The sequence below is a fragment of the Symsagittifera roscoffensis genome, chromosome 2, assembly GCF_963678635.1.
Source record: "Symsagittifera roscoffensis chromosome 2, txSymRosc1.1, whole genome shotgun sequence".
Classification (NCBI taxonomy): Eukaryota; Metazoa; Xenacoelomorpha; order Acoela; family Convolutidae; genus Symsagittifera; species Symsagittifera roscoffensis.
In genome coordinates this window covers 15267412-15288313 of record NC_087063.1, presented here as the reverse complement: position 1 = coordinate 15288313, position 20902 = coordinate 15267412, and the positions used below count along the sequence as shown (strand labels likewise).

The 20902-nt window shown below is 32.2% G+C and overlaps 1 protein-coding gene across 10 annotated transcripts in view; it reads left to right on the top strand.

Moving 5' to 3' along the window:
- The window catches only part of LOC134840469 (glutamate receptor ionotropic, kainate 2-like), a 59034-nt gene that overhangs the window by 3301 nt on the left and 34831 nt on the right, over positions 1-20902 (top strand). For 5 of the 10 annotated variants that reach the window (XM_063856280.1, XM_063856284.1, XM_063856287.1 and 2 more), the window contains exon 2: positions 17973-19130. In XM_063856280.1, coding sequence (XP_063712350.1) covers positions 18815-19130 — 316 coding nt within the window. In that variant the 5' untranslated portion in view covers positions 17973-18814. Of the gene's footprint in view, positions 1-6285; positions 6337-7568; positions 7587-14809; positions 15666-17972; positions 19131-20902 lie in introns of those variants that run through there. The other 5 variants (XM_063856282.1, XM_063856285.1, XM_063856279.1 and 2 more) reach the window with 5 other exon arrangements.

Sequence of the window (20902 nt, the reverse complement as noted above, 5' to 3'; positions counted from 1 at the left end):
AGGTTTGATGCTGAAAGTGTACCGTGCATTATTTACGCGTGGCGAAACCTTCAGCAACACAAAAATGTTCCAAAATTGAATTGAGGCAAGCTAATTAGTCTTCCTAAATTCCCACACGACTCAAACTTATTTAAGTACAATTTGATATTATCAGCCTGAAATTTATAGTTTGCAATATTTTTTTCAATAAAAGGTGTTTGAGACCAGTTAATGGGCAGTAGGAATATTCAGAGCTTTGCCCTGATATGACCAGTCTTGTTTTTATTCAAACTCAGCTGTATAACAAAATCAGCTGGCTATTCTCAAATTGGGGTCAGACTTTTTAGCCTTTAATTATTGTAAAAGTGGAAGTTTTTTTCATGTTCTCCTGAAAAAATTCTTTTGCTTCAAAGTTTTGCATAAGTTTTGGGCAGGTTTCCAAAAAAAAATGATAATTTTTCTTGAACGCAACAAATCTTTACCGAATTTTCGACTACAAGCAGAAAATTGTTGTGAAAATTCTGCGGTCGTACTTGGGTAAAAATTGAAGTGAAAAATACGGTTCGGACCACTTCTCTTCATCAATCAGCGCTCTAACCATCAATCTAGTAGACAACTTTTTCAAAGATAGATCTTCTATATTCTAAATCATGCCTTAAAAGTCTTCTTTTTTATGCATCACTAAAACTTGTTGAACTTAGGTTAGTATTGCCTAAGTTTGCATGGAAAAAAAATATTCCGCGCAAAAAGTTCTATATCAAAAAAAAAGTTCTAAGAATTAGCCGACCAAATTTCATCACCATCTCAAATTCTTATGATGACTACTTAAAATTGACTTATAAAGAAGACAAAGGGGCCAAAAGAAAGGTTGTTTAGTGAGATATTTCTTTTTTTTTAATAAGTTGCACCAGTAAAAAATGGCCACGTTGACGTCTGCTCAAAGTTTGCTCGCATTTGTATTAACTAAATTCAATCAGCGCGGTCAGAAGTTTGTTCTCTGCATTTGTTCATTTGAGTTTTGCAATATCGCAAAATTAAGAAACTTTGGGCCGTGTAAGTGAAAAGAACCAAAACACCTTAGGTAATTCCCGCATCCAGTTTCAAGCGTTAACAATCAATTATATTATGATTTAGTACCAGTCTTACTAAAATTGAGGAAAATTTTAATATCATCAATTAAAATTCGATTATAATCTTTTTCTTTGAAAAAAAAGTCGAATCAAATATATTACATTTTAATCAGTTTTAATCGATTACTAATTCATCTAACTTTTGTTTAAATTATCATCAATTGTTTTATCCTGATTTTTAATTTATTTGTTTTGCACAAAAAAAATCAATTCAATTGATTTTAACCAAATATAATCCCTTTTAATTGCCCTTTTGCCTTCGAACTTTCATCTAATTTGCTTATAACTTCTGCTTTTCATAGACGTTGGGTTATTGAAAAAAAAATGAAAAAAAAATGTTATTTCATTTCTTCTCGATTCCAATTGTTTCATGATCCGCATTTATAGTTTTTCAACCACCAAGTTGTCAGCATATTTTTTTGTTTCATGAATCTTTTAGAAGAGTTACTTTTCACCGTGTAAGTTTTCCAAGTAATATGAAAGGATCTCTAGGAAACTTTTGTTTCGTGGTAAAACTTTGCGTACAGATGAACCAAATCTGACATGATCTTACTTATTAGAAGTTTCCTATTGACAAAAAATAATTACACGAATTGTAAAAAAATGTATATACTTTTTGTGTGATAGTTTTTGGCAAAATGAGATATTCTAATAAATTATAATCAATTCTAATCCATTTATAGACTTCTTCTGTGTGAACTGTAATCAAATATAATGGATTAAAGAATGTTACAATCCCTTGAAACATACCACGATAATGAATCCTTCAAACACTTGTTTTGGTAATTTTTATCAATTATAATAGTCGAAAGGTCAGCTTAATAAACCGTTACAGTCGACTACTTAAGTTTAAACTTAGATGCGCGATCGAATAATGTTCTAAACGGTGACTATAAAATTAGACAAAAATCAAATTAGACGACCGTAAAAAAGAATTTAGACGCTAAGAACTGGGCCTACAAGTTTTTGTTTAGAAGGTTATAGCATAAAAATAAAAAGAGTATATGATCACAGAACTAGTCAAAGTTATTAAAAGAAGGTAATAAAACACAAAATCGTTACAATACATTAAGTTTTTGAAATGCATAACTTATACAACTATGATAAAAATAACCTAATTCGTTGCTTGACAACGACTATTTACTCAAGCAAAATTTCATTTGAGTCTGTGAACAAATTTCTGGCAATTTGCACGCAATTTATTGTATAAATTCCGTATTTTCTGATCGTCCAATTTGCTTGTCGTCTAGTTTCCAAAACCTTGAATATATATTTTTTTCATTTTAGAGCCCAAGCAGCCATCTCTATTATCTATTGCAATTTGAAGTGAATTGAAGGTTTTAAAAAAGAGGAAAAGGTTTATCTTTTTCTCGACATTCATTTTTCTGCTACAAAAAATTGAGGAGACAATTGTTTTCAAGCATGCTTTTTAAAAAGGTATAAGGTTGCTGTATGTATTGCAAGGCTAAGCAGATAGCCAGCAGACAACTCTTATTTCATAACTGACAGTAGCTGACAAACTCGACAATACTCAAATTAAATTGGCTGAAAAGTTACAGACCGCCGTTTTCAATAATTTCAATCAAAAAGGTACTTTTTCAAAAAAACTTTAAAATAGCCAAAAACATACTTAAAAAAGTTTTTGTCGCAATTTTTGGAACAGATGATGGAATATTTGTATATTTAGGCATAAAAAACTGCTCGTATCGGGGCAGAACCCTGAATTTTCCGACTATGTCGTTAAGCTGGTATCGAATAGTTTTTGGTTACCAAAATGTTGACAAACTATGAATTTTAAGCTTTATAGTATGAATCAAGTATGGAATTAATAAAACCAATTAACGAGCCTGAGTTTAGAACGATTTTGTGGTGCGGGATAATTTGCCACGCGTAAATAATGCGCGTTAAACTTTCAGCATCAAAGTATCACAGCATTTTTATAGTCTCGTTAGTCTATTACTGAGCGTTTCACAGCGGTCTTTAAATCAGGATAGTCTAGCAGTGACTATCCCCTTTGCTGGGACCACGAAGATCCATGGTGCAATCCACGAGGAAAATATTTTTGAGAATTGGTCTGAATAAAAAATGCACCCCGAGCATATAAATTTCTTAGTTGCTTCGAACAATAACACGTAAATGAACTATAAGTTTTGAAAAATTGAAAACAGTGGGAAGGTGGAAATGAGTCCTATTTTGTGTATAGCACTTGCAATTTTGCTACACAAACAGTTTTCTTAAAACTTGAATCCTACGCGAGAAATTTCTGCTCAACACTCCGCTAGAGACACTTCGATCAGGCATGAAAATTTCGGTTAGCTTAGCTCTATAACAAATTGGCTTTAAATATTCTGATTCTTCCATGCACTCAAAGAACCCAGACTTCAAACTACGCTAATTCAGACATATTGCGATATTCACATGAAAAACTTGTGGGAAAAGAAATAAAAATTTAATTAATTTTTCTTCTGTTATTTAGGTCGCATTGGCAAACTACCGGAAATTATTTATCTGTGACTGCGTCTGGATAATTTAGGTTTATTGATTTTTTTGAAATTTGGTTTACTTGGTTTTTCGGACGACAAATTCATTTAATTATATTTTGTCGTATTGACTCTGAAAAAATATAATATTGTTCTTGTTCCTTTCTAAAGTTTTACTCACGGTAGATTGTGTGCATACCACCACTGCAGCAAAAAAAAAGAAAAAGTAAAATTAATTTATTAAAAAATACCCTAAATGTTTGGAAAGTCATTGTATATTTTCATTTCAGAAAGACTCAAATCAGTTTTTCTTGATGCACGGACTTTTTAAAACGTTAGATAACCACTTTGAAAGGATAGCTCACACCTGGACCAGATCTTGGACTTTCTCGAGGCGGGGGATTTTTATATCTTAGTTTTATACGCTCCCCAAATTGATTTTCCGTGTTCTCCAAAAACACTATAAACACTTTTTTTGCCAAAATTTTCAGCGTGCAAGCCATTTTTTACAGAAAAATAAAAAAAATACCGTTTTTGAGTTTTTTGAATGTTTTGAGCAAAATGTTGCCTTTTTAACGCACGCTATTTGCCAAAAATCATTTTTCTTAATAGTGCCAAAGGCGCCTGCAGAAAAATTTAAGGGTCGGTCACCGAGAAATTTAGATGTCATAAAAAAGTAACAGACGGTGAGCTCTTTGAGTTTTTAAGGAGTCCGCTGGTAAGATTTCATGGTCCAATGGTTTTCAACAGAAATTGAACATTTTTTTTCCAACTGGAATCAGTTGCAACAAAAACTTTTTGCTGGCCATTTCAGAGTAGATCCCAGCAAATGTTTTCAAATAAAACTTGATTTAATGAAATTTCCACCTGCACTAAGAACAACCAGTGCCGCTGGGCAGTAACAATGCGTCCATGCTGGGGCAAAAACTTTCTTGGTGAGCTCAGGATGTTTTTATTACAACTAATTTTGCAAAAACTTTCACCTTGCAGCTTAGTCACTACTGAGAGCGCTTCGCTTATTCACATCACTCGACCCCAGTTGCCATGCCTGCAGTCACCCGAAAACAATCGCCCAACAACAGTAGCGCAAAAATAGTCACCCAAAAATGATATTCTTTCCCAGCCTGACCTATAAATACATCACATTAGAACTTTTTCGGTTGTCATTTGAGATGCAATTAAAATATCTGGAAACATTTTATCTTTGTTGGGAAAAACTGTCAGTAGTTTTTTTTTCATACCAATGTCGAGTTAATTGGAGCCATAATTAAGTTCCTGAATTTTTTTTGTCTTTATTTCTCAAGCTGCTGTCTTCGCCATATCTTGTCACTTTTAGCGATTTTAGTGGAATAGATGGAAGTTTAATCGCTTCAGGTAATATAAGTTCTGGAAAGCGATTTACGTGCGTAAAAATATTAATGAACTCAAGGAAACTGATGAGAAAACTATTCATTTTTTTTTGCGCCAGTAGCACCTGAGTTTCGAGGTACCTTTTTGAATGACAGTTTGTTGATAAAAGTAGCCCAGATTAAGAAAACGACCCTTGCGTTTTCCGTCGGGAAATCAAAAAATTTTCAAATCTTTTTAGGGGCGGATTTTCAAAAAATTGCCAAAATTTTATCGACCTTTTTTTAGGTAGACCAAACTGTTTTTCCGAGTTCTCACAGATCTCTATAATGATCTTATTCTGACCAACATTTCTGCGACGCAGACTAATTTTTGAAAAAATTGGCCGAAAAAGGCGTTTTAGGCTTTTTTTTGGAAAAGTTTGACCAAAAAATTGCATTTTCGTCGCGCGCTTCCCCCTCAAATTTAGTATATATTGGCGCCAACGGCGGTTTTACAAAAATTTAGGGTCCGTCAGCCAAAAATGGAGATCTCAAAGTAGTACAAAGGGGGACCCTTTAGGTCGGCAAGGGGTCGAATCCCTGAGGGGGGATTCGCCCCCCCTAAACTCGCTGGTGATTATGATCTTTTATTCAAAAAGCAGCTGTTTTTGGAAGTTTATTTGCCATTGGCCCATTAACTGGTTAGACTCGTTTTTTGTTGATCAAAAATAAAAATCTGAAAAAAATTCGAGTGATACCCATATACCCAAAAAAATGTGACAAAATTCAAAGACTCGGTTAGAAAGATCCTTACCAAACTACTGAACGCATAAAACATCTTGTTTAAGTTAATGTTTATTTCATGATGTGATGAACAAAACCTTGAACAAGTTAACTGCAGCCTAAAATCGACACCGTTTTTTTTTCGGTTACTCTAAGAGGTTTCAGTTATTTTGCTTATGAAAAAATTACTACTGATAAGAAAAGACACACAAAGACAAATAAGTCAGGAAGTTTTTTTAGATAGCAAAATTAGTTCTTGAATAGACATATGAGCGTTTATGTCAACATCCGGATATCGATTCTGGAAGCAGAGTCTATATCATTCTGCTGGATAAGTAGCGGCGACCATCCATTGATCGCTTGTTCCAGAAAAAAAAATCATTAATTATTCAGAATTGTGTATATTCTATACCGTTTTTCAGCTCCTCGCTCAGATTTCCCAAAATTAAAAGAAAGTTGAACTTGCGTTTTTCACTTGTTTTAGTGTCTTCTAACTGCCTGCATTTTTCAACCAGTTAAAAAACCATGTTTTGCGTAGTTTTGTCCTGTTTTACCGCGTGTTTCTTGTTTACTTTTACAACCATCCTCATAAATATGGATGACCGCTCTTAGTTTAGTTTCTCCTCCAAAGAAGCTGTAAGTTTTTATGCTTTATCTAATCGCAAAACGCAATTTATAAGCAATTTTTTCTTCAATTTATTTTGTGAGTTAAAGTCATGTTCAAATAATCTGACTGGCAAATCAAACATTTTTGACGCAATTGCCACTCCTTTTGTGTAGCCTCATCCCAAACCAGCACACGTTCTGCTAAAAGTAAATACGTTTGAGTTTCATATCTTGTATGAATGGGACATTAATGGCTTGTTTCCGTTTGCGTCAATTTTGCTCTATGGTTTATCAATTTTGCCTTATGTATTATTTTCATAAATGATTTTTTGTTCCATCAAGAGCTTCTCAAAGTTTTCCTTGATTACTTTACAAAAATACAGAACCTCTACTCCGTAAGTTTGGCCAATTTTTCAGTCTGAAAAAATTTTGAAAATTTTTTGATAAAAATTTTAACTTCAATGAGTACATGAGCCCATTCATAAGCTCATATAGAAGTGTGGTCCCGCCAGACCACTTAAAGTATACTTGAAGTACTTCAAGTGGATGAAAACAAAAGGAAAACTTGCATACCATTCTTTGTTAGATTAGCCACTAACGTTTCCTTTAAAATGAAATTATCAAAAATATCAGTTCACTGGCAAAACTTAGATACTATATTTAAAATCTTCTAAGTCTGACATTAGTATGGGACCATTGGTACTTTTATGGGACCATACATCTAAACAAGGTTTAAAGGGACCATACATCTAAACAAGGTTTAAAGGGACCATACATCTAAGCGAGCACCAAAAATAGAAGGCATTATTGTTGGTGCATTAGTTCTTTATTCGATCGTAACCAATTTTTGTTCGTCATCCATGGTATGTAATCAAAATCAAAATTTCTCACTCAAGCTACCCTTTCTAATCAGTCATGAATGAAATACTTGCGAGGAGAGGTGATCAAGTTACTTAATATAAACTTGGTCATGCCTGTTAGTCGGGCCATCAAAAACAAATCAGCTGGGAGTAATTCCGTTCAATAAATTCATCATTTTTGTGACAAGTTTGCTTCTAAAATATGAGATGATTATCACTGAAGGTTGCGCTTTTACAGCCACAGTTATGATTATAAAACATAATTCAATACCCTTGAAGCCACCACAAAGTCATTTTTATCTGGCTTCTCATTTATAACCGGGCTAATAATTTTTATAACTCTCTGTTTGATGATATTTACAACTGTATCTCCACTTTTTATGACTGAAAAAAAAATAAAACACGAAGTTCAAATACAAGGTAATGATGTAATAGTGATAAAAAAACAAAAAGTATGCCCTGATAGCATCGGAAAGTGTATACTACTGTATGTGCATCCATTTCAGCTCCAAACTGAATAGTAGAATAAGTTGGGTGATCAAGTTGAGTTATAATGCATTAAAAACACTAAATGCGGAGATATAATGGTTCAATTTTGCTTTTTACCAATAAAAAAGCGGAAATTTGGAAAACAATTTTAAATTGCTAGGCAACTATGCTGATTTATTCTTTCAAGTCTTCTTTTATTTCAATTATATCAAAAACTTTTAGACTATAGTTTTTTCATATATTTGATATCCGATCTTCTCAACTTTGGTCTTATAACTGGCACTAATTTCCCTACTAATTCTCCCGAATTCCGGATATTAACCAGAAAAAACTCGATGAGTAGAAAAATATTTTTTATTTTTTATGTCATAACTTTTTCTCAGATTTATTGCCAGATTTACAAATAGCCTTTGTGATGGTTGTTGACACAAAAGGTAAGTGCTAATTTTGGAATCAAAACTTCTTACTATTTCAGGAAAAAGCTGTCAAAATTCCTTTTTATAACTCATTGAGTTTCACTACTTTAAAAAATGAATCTTACACATTTGCAATGTAACCGGTATTTTTTTTTCATTTATCAATTTGTCGTGCCTGAAAAAAATACAAATTTCCAGAATCACTTTTCTTAGCCCCAAAAGATCTGCCAAAATTAGTTTTTATAACTCTTTGAATTTTAATACTTGTAGAGAATAAATTGGTCTATCTAGATATTTAGCTTTTTGCCAATTTAGTCTAGAAGTTTTGAACTGTTATCCCTGCAAATGTTGAACTAGCAAAGGTTATCAAATGTGAACAGAGAGTTTTCTCAAGCAAAGATTTTTGAGCTAATGAACAAGACGACGCAACAACCATCAAGATTCTGCCTGTTTTATCGTGTCTGAATGGAAAAAAAAACTTAAAAAAATTGGCAAAGCAATTGGAAAAAAATGGTAACTGAAATGTTTTTGTTCTGTTTAAAAATGTTCCATGTCGAAAAAATGTAATTTTGCACCTATCACTTCATTGTTTGAATCAATAAGTAGACGCAATTCAGTTATTAGTGATTTTTGATCAGAACTAATTGGCCGCCAATTCTGCGTGCTCATAAAATACTTGATAATATTAAAATTAATCATCTCAAATAGCCAGAATGGCAATTCTAAATGTTATCTTGACACTTGATTGTCATTATGTTGAAAATTAGCCAATATTGCGTACTTCAATTGAGCCCAGAGTTTATAATCCCGACTTTCGATACGAAAGTAACGGAATATTTGTGCTCGGGGTGGGTTTTTTCTCTTCGACTTTTTAGCTAGCCTTTTTTGACGGGATTTTTTATATCATTCAGAAGATATTGTTGTCCTAAGCTTAAATTTGAAAAAGTATTACACCTGTGATCATTTTTCGTAAAGTTATTGGGTTTAAAGATTGCCATTTTGGCCAACTTTGGACAAAAAATACGCGCGATATATTTCGCGCTAATAATGCGTAAGCGGAGATTTAATCCATCTTAGAAATTGTTCCAAATTGGTTTAAAGAAGCTTATTTGCCATAATTGACTTTTTACAAGGAGCAAAATCTGTCCTTTTGTATTTAATATGGCGTGTGGAGGGATGATTTTCATAAAAAAAATTCAAGTTTTAGTAAAATAAATTTTTCATTTATTTTATTTCGTTTAATTTTTTAATGTTATTACTGCTCCATACATCTTAAAAGGCAGTCGGAACATTCAGGGCTTCGCCCTGATACAAGCAGTCTTGTCTTTCTATAGAACTATTTTAGTTCAATCTTTAAAATTTTTGTAATTCAAAATGAAATTTTGAGCAGTTTTAAATGATACATCCTATTAGAAATTTTCAGTTGTCTTTCAAGATGCAACTGAAATATCTCAAAACATTTTATCTTTGTTGGGGAAAAACAGTCTGTAGGTTTTTGTTTCCATGCCAATGTCGAGTTATAAGTGATCATTTAATTCCAGTGTTCTTAATTGTCTCTCTTTCTCAATCAAGTGATTAGAATCAGTTTGGCTCAATTAATTAAACGCAATTCAGTTTTCAGTGACTTTTGATAACTTCCCGCCAATTCTGCGTGCTCATAAAAAACTTGATAACATTAAAATTATTCATCTCAAATAGCCAGATTGGCAATTCTAATTTTTATTTCGACACTTGATTGTCATTATGTTGAACATTAGCCAATGTCGAGTATTTACGTTGGGACTAGAGTTTATCTTTCTTTAGCACTATTTTATTTTAATTTTTCAAATTTTTATAGTGAAATTTAAATTCAAAATTAATTTGACCTACAAATTAATGCAAAAGTGTAAAAAAATCACTGAATCAATTGACCTGATATGCTCGATAAAGGAAACTTCAAATCTAACTACTGGTAGCTTTTTGTGGTTGCTGATGGTTGTCTGGAGAGCATTTTTATGTTTTATTTTGGTTGTAAATTTATAAGCATCTTTTTTGTTTGATTTCTTTTTACATTTGTTTTTTTTGTTGTTGTTCGGTTGTCAAAGTCTCTTCTCATTTTATTTCGGCTTATTCACTTCATGATGCATTATTTGACGGTAAACATGCTATTAGCATGTTTGTGTTTTGGGAACATAAATTTTTTTTATAGCTCAAAACTCTCATGCAAAATGTTTTTTTTTGGCTCAGAAAGCGTAAGTTCAAATTTTATCGGCTTGAGAACCACAGCAAATTTAACACTGATAATTTTTTTTTGCTTTTCTCGAAAAATCTTTCCTCGAAAAATTAAAATGACACAAAAGTAATTTTTCAGATCAAGCTGTTTTGAACGTTTTTTCCTACTTATGGAGCTTTTAACCCATTTTCTGTCGGCCTGTCGTGTTGAATTTCATGTAGTTTTAACCTCCGCGTCAACTCGTATACAATAAGTTCTAGAATGAATTTGAAAACCTGCTCAAAATGTTTTGATGGAGCCTTTAAATTTTTTTAAATCTTTATTTGTTTCCTTTTTTTCTAATACAAAAAGATAAATTAGTTCGTTGAGTGCCATTGGTTGATTATTTGTTACTTTGATTAAAAGTTACTTTGATTAAAATTTGATTAAAAGTAAAGAAACTTTGAGTGTTCACGGCAAGTTTTGAAGAAAGGTATCCGATTGCTGCGCAATTGATACCCGATGCTCCGACCATCCGACTCAAATCGAAAAAATGTATTAAAAAAAAATTTGTAAATTAGACGAATCAGTGGTACTCATAAAAAAACACAGTAAAATAAAGTTGAGCGTCATCAAAATTGAGTTCAGTGTCATTATAGTTTTTTGGAATTTTTACAAAAAGGCGAAACAATCTTTGAAAACTTTTGGAATCTAAATCACCGTTTAAAGACTTTTAACAAAATCCACAATAAAACTGCACAAAGTTTTTGAAATTGATGCCACCCGATTTCACATTTTTCCCCGTTCAAAAAATCAGACCACAAATTTTTAGAGGACATAAAGCAATTGTGACTTAAACGTTTTTTTTTTGCTTCGTTTTTGACAAAAAGTGAAACGAGCTTCGCAACATTTGCTATGTAGAACAATCACAGTCCCGTAAATTAGCAAAAATTGAGATAGAAGCCACTAAGACGAAGAAACTGATTTTTAAAAAGGCAAAAAAAAACTAAATCTAAAAAAATTACACTTTAGTTTCGGATGAACATGCCAAGGAACAATTTCACCCCCGTTAAATAAGCATTCAAAATCATTCTCTTAGTGGCGTCTAAGCAGACAGCAACACTAGTTTTACGCTTCATTCCTCCTGAAAAATTAAAAAACACAAAATAACATAACAATCTACTTTTGCGTTTTTAAGCACACAAAATGGGGTAATAAATCTAATTAGCATGAATTGAACCCAATAAAGCAAAAAAAAATTATTGAAGAAAACTTGATTCAGTAATAATACAAATTACAGAACGTCTTTCACGTGTAGTCAAAAATGCTTAGAAAAAAAATTCAATGAAGTAAAAGGCGATACTCCGTCAATTCAAGTTTTTGGAACAAAAACTCAGTTTTGTCACATCAAAGAAAATCAAGGTGAGGCCGGGACTCAAAACTATGGCTTTATGTTCCAAAGGTGCGTTCTTTAACTCTAGGTTAAGTGAGAAGAGCCTGAAAAGTGATGGAACTCCAAATAAAAATTTGTCATTTTCTTAGAGGTTTGGAAGAAAGCTGTGAGAAAATTCAGAGGTTCCATATATAAAGCTAGATTTTCATGTACACATAAACATATGTACACACTTGTCAAAAAATAAAAAATCGGGCCGGTATTTGAACCTCAGACTTGTCTTCTTTTTAAAAAAAAAATACTGGGAAAAAAGCCTTGTTCTCAATTACAGTCATCAGCTCTGGTATATGAAACTTGAAACATGAAAGCCCATTTTTATTTAATGATGGTTATATAGGATGAATATGGTTTGTTTCAGTAAAATAGTCAATTTTTCAATAAATTCTTGAAACAAAAAAAATTTTTAATCATTTTTAACAGCTTTTCAAAAGGCACCTAAAAATGTTCGGCAAACTTTTTCACAAGTTTTTAATGCATATTTCATCCTTTGAACAGAAAAATACTCCTCATAAAAAATCATATTGATTTTGATATTCTTCTCAATATTTTTCTCAGGCCAAGCTCTGAATGTTCCATCTGTCCTTGAAGGTCTATAGAGCAATAATAACATGAAAGAATTAAATGTAAAAAAGTAAAATTATTTTTTTTATTTTCAGATTTTTGTCAAAAAAAACATCCCCCACGCGCCATCTTAAGTACAAAGTAATTGATTTCGCTCCTGTTAGTAAATCAATTGTGGCAAATAAGCTTCCTTCAACCAATTTGGAACAGCTTCTAAGGCGGCTAAAATCTCCGCTTACGCTGTAATAGCGCCGAATATATTGCGCGTTAATTGTCCCAAACTGATCAAAGTGGCAAGCATAAACCCCCATATTTTTACAAAAATTGATAACAGTTGAAAATTCTTTCCAAGTTTCAGCTAAAGACAACAATACTTTTTCAATAATAAAAAAAGTTTTGCTGAAAATGATCAGTTAAATAAACGAAGTTTGAAGAAAAAAATCAACCCGAGCACAAATATTTCGTTACTTTCGTTACGAAATCGGAACAAAAAGCATCAAGGCGAAGTACTGAGTGTTGTGACTGCTTTTGAACATGTCTGAAGTGAAAAAAGACTGTTAGTATATCAGGACAACTCCGGAATGTTTCGACTGTCCCTCAATTCATATCGAATAATTTTTGGGAAAAGAAATTATTGAAAACCTATACATTTTAGTCAATACCAAAGTGTAAAATTTTGAGCCGTACAAAATTAAAACGCCCAATTAGCTCAATTAGCTAGCCTCAATTCATTTCGGAACGATTTTGTTAGGCGGGATAATTTGCCACGCATAAATAATTCGCGTTACGCTCTCAGCAACATGAATAAACTTTTCAAAGCGCGCATAATTTAATCCAGAACATGGCAAATTTGGTAATGTTCAAACGCCCAGAACTTAACAAAAAATAATCAGAGGTGAAATATATTTTTTTACATTTGAACTGAGGAACTCGATAACTTCAATTGGGTATAAAAAATTTTGTTGAAAATTTTTATATTAATCGATGAAACTTGACTGAATAAAAAACACACCGATAATAAATATTCCGTTTTCTTCGAAAGTCGGAACAAAAAAGCTGGTAAAGAAAACGTAAAGTTTTGAAATTGAAATGTCCTTTCTTCTTTCCTTAATTTTGTTTCATATCAAAAATAAAGTGCTTCTGCACAACGCAATGTTCTCGCAATGTTTGCATAAGTTAACTATAAGCAGTTCAATTTTTAGTGATTTTGAACCAAATACTCAAAATTTCATTGTGTAAGTTAAATTGAAAAACAAAACAGCTTAATAGTGTGATATTTTGATCTTTAAATGTATGCAGAAGTGTTTTATATTTGTATTCTCTACGCTTCTTTTCCTACTAAACCAAAACTCTATTTTTCATTTACTGAAAAAAAAATTTCAAGACAGTTAAGAAAAAATGAGTGATTTTTCGAATTTTCAAATTAACATATTTGAGGTCAATTGATTAAAATAGCAATAAATTTTTATTGAAAGGACTCGAAAAAGTTCATGAGTTCCCAACAATTCCTCAAAACGTCTTTTTATCGAATTTCGTCTCCCTAGGGAATGAGCCACTAAAAAATTTTACGCAGTTGTATCACTGAGAAGATGCTGTTTTATTTTTTTGGCATGTTTTTTCAAATAGCGGATGTTGGAAAATGTATCGATTGTTTTGGTTGCTAGATAAAACTATTCAGTAAAAACTCAAGTTTCCTCTCACACTCTTAAATAATCTAGAAAAAAATCTAACCATCAATATTTGGGTCAATCAATCATGCTACATTTTTTTTGTTCTAAATTGTTTTAATTGAATTTCATTTTGAAAAAGTGGCAATTGTATTCAGCGAACAAGTGTTGTGTATTGTACATATGAGCCTTGGGATTTATTATCTCAAAATGAAGAGCGTTTTTTAGAGTCAGTTTGACAGATAAGTTGTTTTTCACTTCAATTTTCCAAAATTTTGCTCTAAAGGTGACAAATCACTTTTTGTGATAAAAATTAGGCGATAATCCAAAAAGCAGAAAGAAAGTTCTGTGAAACTGTTAATTGATCTTATTGCTACAGCTGGAACTTTTATTGATGTTTTCTAAAACATAAGGTGACCATGAACATAGCAATTATGTAATTATTGGTTTATGGCCGGAGATTTTATTGTTTAAAAGTTACCAGATGAAAAAACCCTCTATTTGGATATTCAGAACATACAGATTTATATTTTACTCTTCTTGTAAATGCTCTAAATTTGACGTTTTTCATTAGAATCAGGAGTAGTTTTTGCATTTATTTTGCAAGAATCCTGACATAAATTTTTACACTTTGTTCGTGACAAAAATTTATGGTTTTTTACTTCAAGGTTACTTCAAAATCTGTAAAATTAATTACATTGTAGTCCGCGCTCTCTGTAACATTCTTGATCGCGTTGATATATTCCAAACCAACTCGACCATGAAAATAAGGACCTCAAACTTTTCCTGAAAATCTGAGCTCTGGACAAAATTAGCTATCGAGAAAAGACATGTAAATTGTTGTTTTAAAGGTCGTCATTCAGTTGAAGAGAAATATTTATAACATTTTGGTATGATTACCGCGATAGTACTAGGCCAGGCAACGATTTCATGATTTCAAAGAGCTTTTTGTAATACACGAAAGGCTTCAAACAAAATTTAAAGACAAGAGTTTACCAAATAGAATCGAGAATTTACACGGCGTATTGTGGGCGCTTTTTCTCAACTTGAACCGAAACTTTAAAGTATTATTTCTCCTTAAAACAGTACTGAAGGCTGGTTTTATATTTTAACCGTTTCTTGTTTAGCTCTTCACATGCGGTGAATAACTGTCGAGTTCATTTTGAAATCTAAACCCTAAATTCTGTACCACCTTCAATTAAACTTTTCTTAAGGGTCTTCTTCTGAATATCAACTCGTTCGAAATTTCAACTAAATTAGTTGGCCAACTTGACTTACTTTAAGGTGAATTTTTATCTCAGATCACTAATTAAATCATTGGAATTTAGATCAAACTATCTATTTCACGGAGAGTCAACCAAAAAAAATGCCTGAAGTTTCGGTGTTTCCATTTCTTCAGAAGCTTATGTTTGAGATTTAATTTAAAAACAACTGATACCTAGCGAACGAGTTTGTCTGACGCTGCGGTTAAACCGCTAGTTTTCCAAGATTCACTTTTGTTATCATTAACAAGTTGTTCCGTAGATTAAATAGTCACCTTGTAGTCTTCTATCTTACCAATTCAAGTTATCTTAATTTATCTCTATAGTTATTCCTGGGTAATCACTTGTTCTAATAACAATTCGATTGAGTACCGATCTTGGAAGCGTTGAAGATACTTTGTGGCAAGAGCAAGTGTATATTTTTTCAAATCTTGACCAAAGTACGAATCCGATCGGAAAAGTAATATAAAAAATATATCTTTTTATAATTTTACGACGATTGTTCCTGGTCAAAAAATTTAATTTTTTATTAAAACTAATCCACCAAAGTGATTGATGTCAAAGACAAATAAATCATTTTAAAAATCAAGTTTATGGAATTTTTGATGATTTTCTTGTAGAAAAAAAATAAAGCCACAGGCGCCTTTAGAAAAATTTCAGGATAGGTGGAAGTTTCTTTGGTGATAAAAATATCGAATCCTTGAATCGTTCGCTTGAAGATACCATTGTTTTTCCTCCATATTTTTCTTCTCAATAATTTGTTTATATGGGCATGATAATCCACGCTATTCTTTTTTGTCAAAACCAAACTTATTACTTGTCCTCCGATGTTTTCCAAAAATTGGTGAGAAAAATTGAAACAAGAATGCTCGTATCAGGGCGAAGCCCTGAATGCTCCGACTGCCTTTTAAGGTCTATGGAGCAGTAATAACATTATAAAAATTAAATGTAATAAAATAAATGAAAAAACTTTTTTCTAAAATTTGAGATTTTTTTGTGAAAATCACCCCCCACACGCCATATATAATACAAAAGGATAAATTTTGCTCCTTTTAACAAATCATTTATGACAAATAAGCTTCTTTCACCCAATTTGGAATTATTTCCAAGACAGATTAAATATCCGCTTACGCGTTAATAGCGCGAAATATATCGCGCGTTAATTGTCCCAAATTGGCCAAAATGACAATCTTTAAACCCCCATAACTTTATGGTGAAATATCTTTTCAATTTTAAGCTCAGGACAACAATACTTTTTGAAGGTTTTCTAAAAAATTCCGTCAAAAATGGCTAGTTAAAAAGTCAAAATTTGTCTGAAGAAAAAAAAAACCAGCCCGATCACGAATATTCCGTTACTTTTGCTACAAAATTCGGAAGAATAATAACAAGACTGCTCGTATCATTACGAAACCCTGAATTTTTCCACTGTTTTTTAAGGTTAATGTAGTAATAACATAAAAAATTTAGATGTAATAAAATAAAATGAAAAAAAATGTTGTCAAAAATTTGAAATTTTATTTGAAATTCATCCCCCCTCACGCCATATAAACTACAAAAGGACAGCTTTTGCTCCTTGTAACAAATCAATTTGGGCAAATAGGCTTCTTTCAACCAATTTGGAACTATGTCTAAGTGGGATTAACTCTCTGCTTACGCAATAATAGCGCGAATGATATCGCGCATTAATTGTCCCAAATTGGCCAAAATGGCAATCTTTAAACCCCTATAACTTTATAAAAAACGATCACAGTTAAAATTATTTTCAAATTAGAGCTCAGGACAACAATACTTTTTGAATGATATTTAAAAAATTCAGTCAAAAATGGCTAGTTAAAAAGTCAAAAATTGTCTGAGGAAAAAAAACCCACCCTGAGCACAAATATTCCGTTACTTTCGTATCGAAAGTCGGAACAACAAGTTCAACGAATTGCATACAAACTGAAACTTAAGCTAGTTTATACACTGGGGGACCAAATTAAGCGCAATTTCAGGTTTGGCCTCTCTGAAATGCCTGTTTTCAAGGATAATTTGGATAAATTTCACTGAAAAATTGAATCAAAATGAAATTAAGGGCAAATGAAATAATAAAAATATGATTTTAAATACTGATCAGTTTTTTTTGCGGGTCTGAAAATGCCAGTTTTGAACACCTGAACTAAGTTTTTCAAAACGCGTGAAATTTTAAGAAATTTCTAAGTTTAGTAAAGTTGTCACACTGAACATTACAATAATATCGCCTTGTTTCACCGCTTTTTCGAAAAAAGTTCAGACGATGAAATGCTTAGAGCAAAGGGTAAAAACTGGCCTTTTCAAACCCGGAAAAAATTAGCAAGTTTTTAAAGTCAAATTTTTATAATTTCATAGAGAACAGCTCTGATCATGCGCTCTTAGTCTATGCAAAAAGTTAGGTTCAATTAAAATTTGCCCCGGTAAAATTTGTCCAAAATCATTCTTGAAAACAGGCATTTTGGAGAGAAAAAAAACTGAATTTGCGCTTAATTTTGTCCACTAGTGCAGACAACTAATGCAAAACGGTTGTACGGTTATAGTGGTTGATTCGCGTCTATGTAAATGAGCTTTCAAGATAGACTTGCAATGCATTCGATTCAAACTTCGCCTAATTAAATCTTAATCTCATTTTAAATTAAATGAATTTCCGCCAATTTTTTGAAATAAATTTTAGAAAAAATTATATAAAAAATGTGTATTCACTTTTTTGCGCAAAAAAGTAAATCGTTTATTTTATGTGCATATGTCTCTGTTTCAGCCATAATGTCTGTTGAATGAGGAATGCAAACCACGCTTTTACATTGAAATTCATTGACAGACATTATTTAGAGTCGAACACGCGTTACCAAATCACGATGAAAGTTGGAAAAAATGGTTTTTAAACCGATGGTGGACACCAAAAATTAACGAACATATTGACGTAGACGGACCTCCATGATAGAACAACTTACTTAGCTCTATTTTTATTCTTCATTGTTCACTCTATTGTCTAACAGCTCAAATTTATGCGGTTAAAAAGCAAATGATGCGAAGACAACTTTTATCATATTGCAGAAAAAAACAACAACTTCAACTGAAACGTTCAAATATTTGAGATCTGACCATTACTACAAAAAATGATGTGCACAGTCTTTAAATATTCTTTATTACGTATACCATTCGATTATTGTACCGGTCTTTTTCAGCCATTGAAAATACACTATTTTTGAATCAGAAGACAAAAAGAAAAACCGTGATTTTCAAATTTCTTCCGTGATTTTTTTTTCATTGAGTTTGAATCAGTTGGTCTATATGCATATTCAATGAAATATCCAGACTAAAATTATTTTCCTTATTTACTTTCATGTCTGGGAATTTGAATTTCGTCTGAATCTTTTATGATGATTATTGCGTTAAAAATTTCATGGCTGCTTATAAAAAATCAAGACATATATAGTCAATGGATTTCCTTTGAAAATTGATTTCCAAATATTCACAAATAAAGTTTCAGAAAATTTATTTCGATAAAATTAATCGCTGCCATTTTTATCACAAAGCTACTATTATTATTATTGTTATCTATTTTAAATTTTCAAAAGTTGATTTGAAAATTAGCTCCAAATGGGTTTTCATTCTAATCCCGAAATCAACAGATTTTCTGGCAGTTATCAAAGATCAAAAGCTTGTCAAAAAAGCAAGGACCCACGTGTAATTCGGAGTTCAGAAAAATTTGATAAAGTTGAACTTAATCATGGCAGAACTTCCAGGCACGGAGGTCATTTGAGGTCATCAAATTGGAGTAGAAGGAGGAAAGGCGGTGGAAGTGGGCGTGCATGTGTCTCCTCGGTCTGTGATTGGTTGAAAGTGACTCACACGCTCCTAGTCTGGACATGCCTTTTAGTCTCCCCTTCTCTGGCTCAAACTGTCTACAAAATTGGTGAGTATGAAAACTTATGCGCGGTTTCAAAAAAATGAGGAAAACAGATCTAAAGCTTACTATCCAAAATTAGCATTCGGTGCAATTTTGTTTAACAAAAATGATAATTCAAAAGACCCTAAAAAGAAAACGCCCTAAAAAACTCGAAGCCATCTGATGTTTATTTGTGGTATCTGCTTTGATGTTTATTTGTGGTATCTGCTTTTCTGGTAAAGAGTTTCTCCAAAGTACTCACTGGCGCATCAGCCAGAAAGGATTCTAAAAATGGATCGGCACAATTATCAGTCTTATAATCGCCGTCAGACTTTTTGAGGCTCAAATCACAATTATCGTGTTTCGGTCTTGTAAGAAATTCAAAAAGCATCTCAATGTATTGTTCATTTTTCTGTTTTCAATTGATAACAATTTGGTTAATTTCCTTAAATAGTTGAATTAAGAAAGTTTACTGGTGAAACTTACACAGAAAACTGGTTCTATAGTCAAATCAACAAGGTTATTTGTTAACCTATAAAACGGAATCTGAATAGCAAAAACATACGCAGCAAATCAAACACTTATTCATGATAAAAACTGATATCGATCAATCAGTACTGAAGCTCCAATTCTAAAATAAATCTGATTAATCTCCGAAACAGCGCTGAATCTAGAAATTATTGCTAAGCTATCTCTGAAATCAGCGCTGATTTTTGCATTTTTTAGGAAAGAATGCTCCCAACCGGGATCAATCCCACAATCTATTGATTCCCAGTCACCTACAATGACTCTTAGCTATAGTCTCGCAGAATTACCTACGATTTATAGCTGCAAAGTGCATCAAATATTCATCGCGGCTTCAGGCACTGATAATTAGCCACTTATTTATGATCAGTACATTTAGAGCACTGATTGATGATATAATGCTGAATCAGGGATGGCTACTCCTACGACGTCAACCCGGGATTCCCTTATATTAAGCTGTAGTTTTCGGCTGTATTGACGTTTTTCATTGACAGCGCATACTTTTTAGTGATTTGAAAACCCGTGTCAAATTACCAGAAGGAGTAATTGCATTCAATTTTTTGATTTTTTTTTTCATTTGAATTGCAAGTGCCAGACAATTATTTTAACTCACAAATAAGAATTATTCTTTTTTTTTTCAAGTGACTTACACTAGGTCGAAATTAAACATTGTTTTCTGAATATGCCCCAATTTGTTTGAATATTCAATATCTTTGACAACCCGTTATTTTGATTTCAACCGTTTGGACTCTAGCAAGAACTTGATTTAAAATAGTACAGATAATTTTTTTACGCAATCAAATGAACATTTTTCTCAATTGAATTAACATATTTTTGGCCCAAGCTTGGCCCAAGCTGTAACTTGCCGGCCTTATCCGCTCTTAAATTGAACCAAAACATAACTTTCAAGCCGGTTTTTTGACACTTGTATACTTTTCCTATTTTTCTGCACGGCCATTTCTTCAATTCGCTATTCTGATTTCAGCTTCAGATAAAAGTTTTGTGCTGGTATATATTTTTGCCAGCAAACTAAGAAACATCTAAAAGTTCAAATTGTGTTGAGTATTTTCCATCATTTTAAGGTTCTTGTTCCGATTGCTTGAAGTTAGAAATAAATGTTTTTGGTGGAAATTTTTATACTGAGTTGGAGATTTTCGTTTTTGTTCCGAACATTGAAAATGGGGAGGAACTTTGTATTCGGTTGTGTTTTAGTTTTTTTTGTTTTCCACGCAAAATCAGCTACCACAAATAATCATCGGACAAAGTTGAGTGAT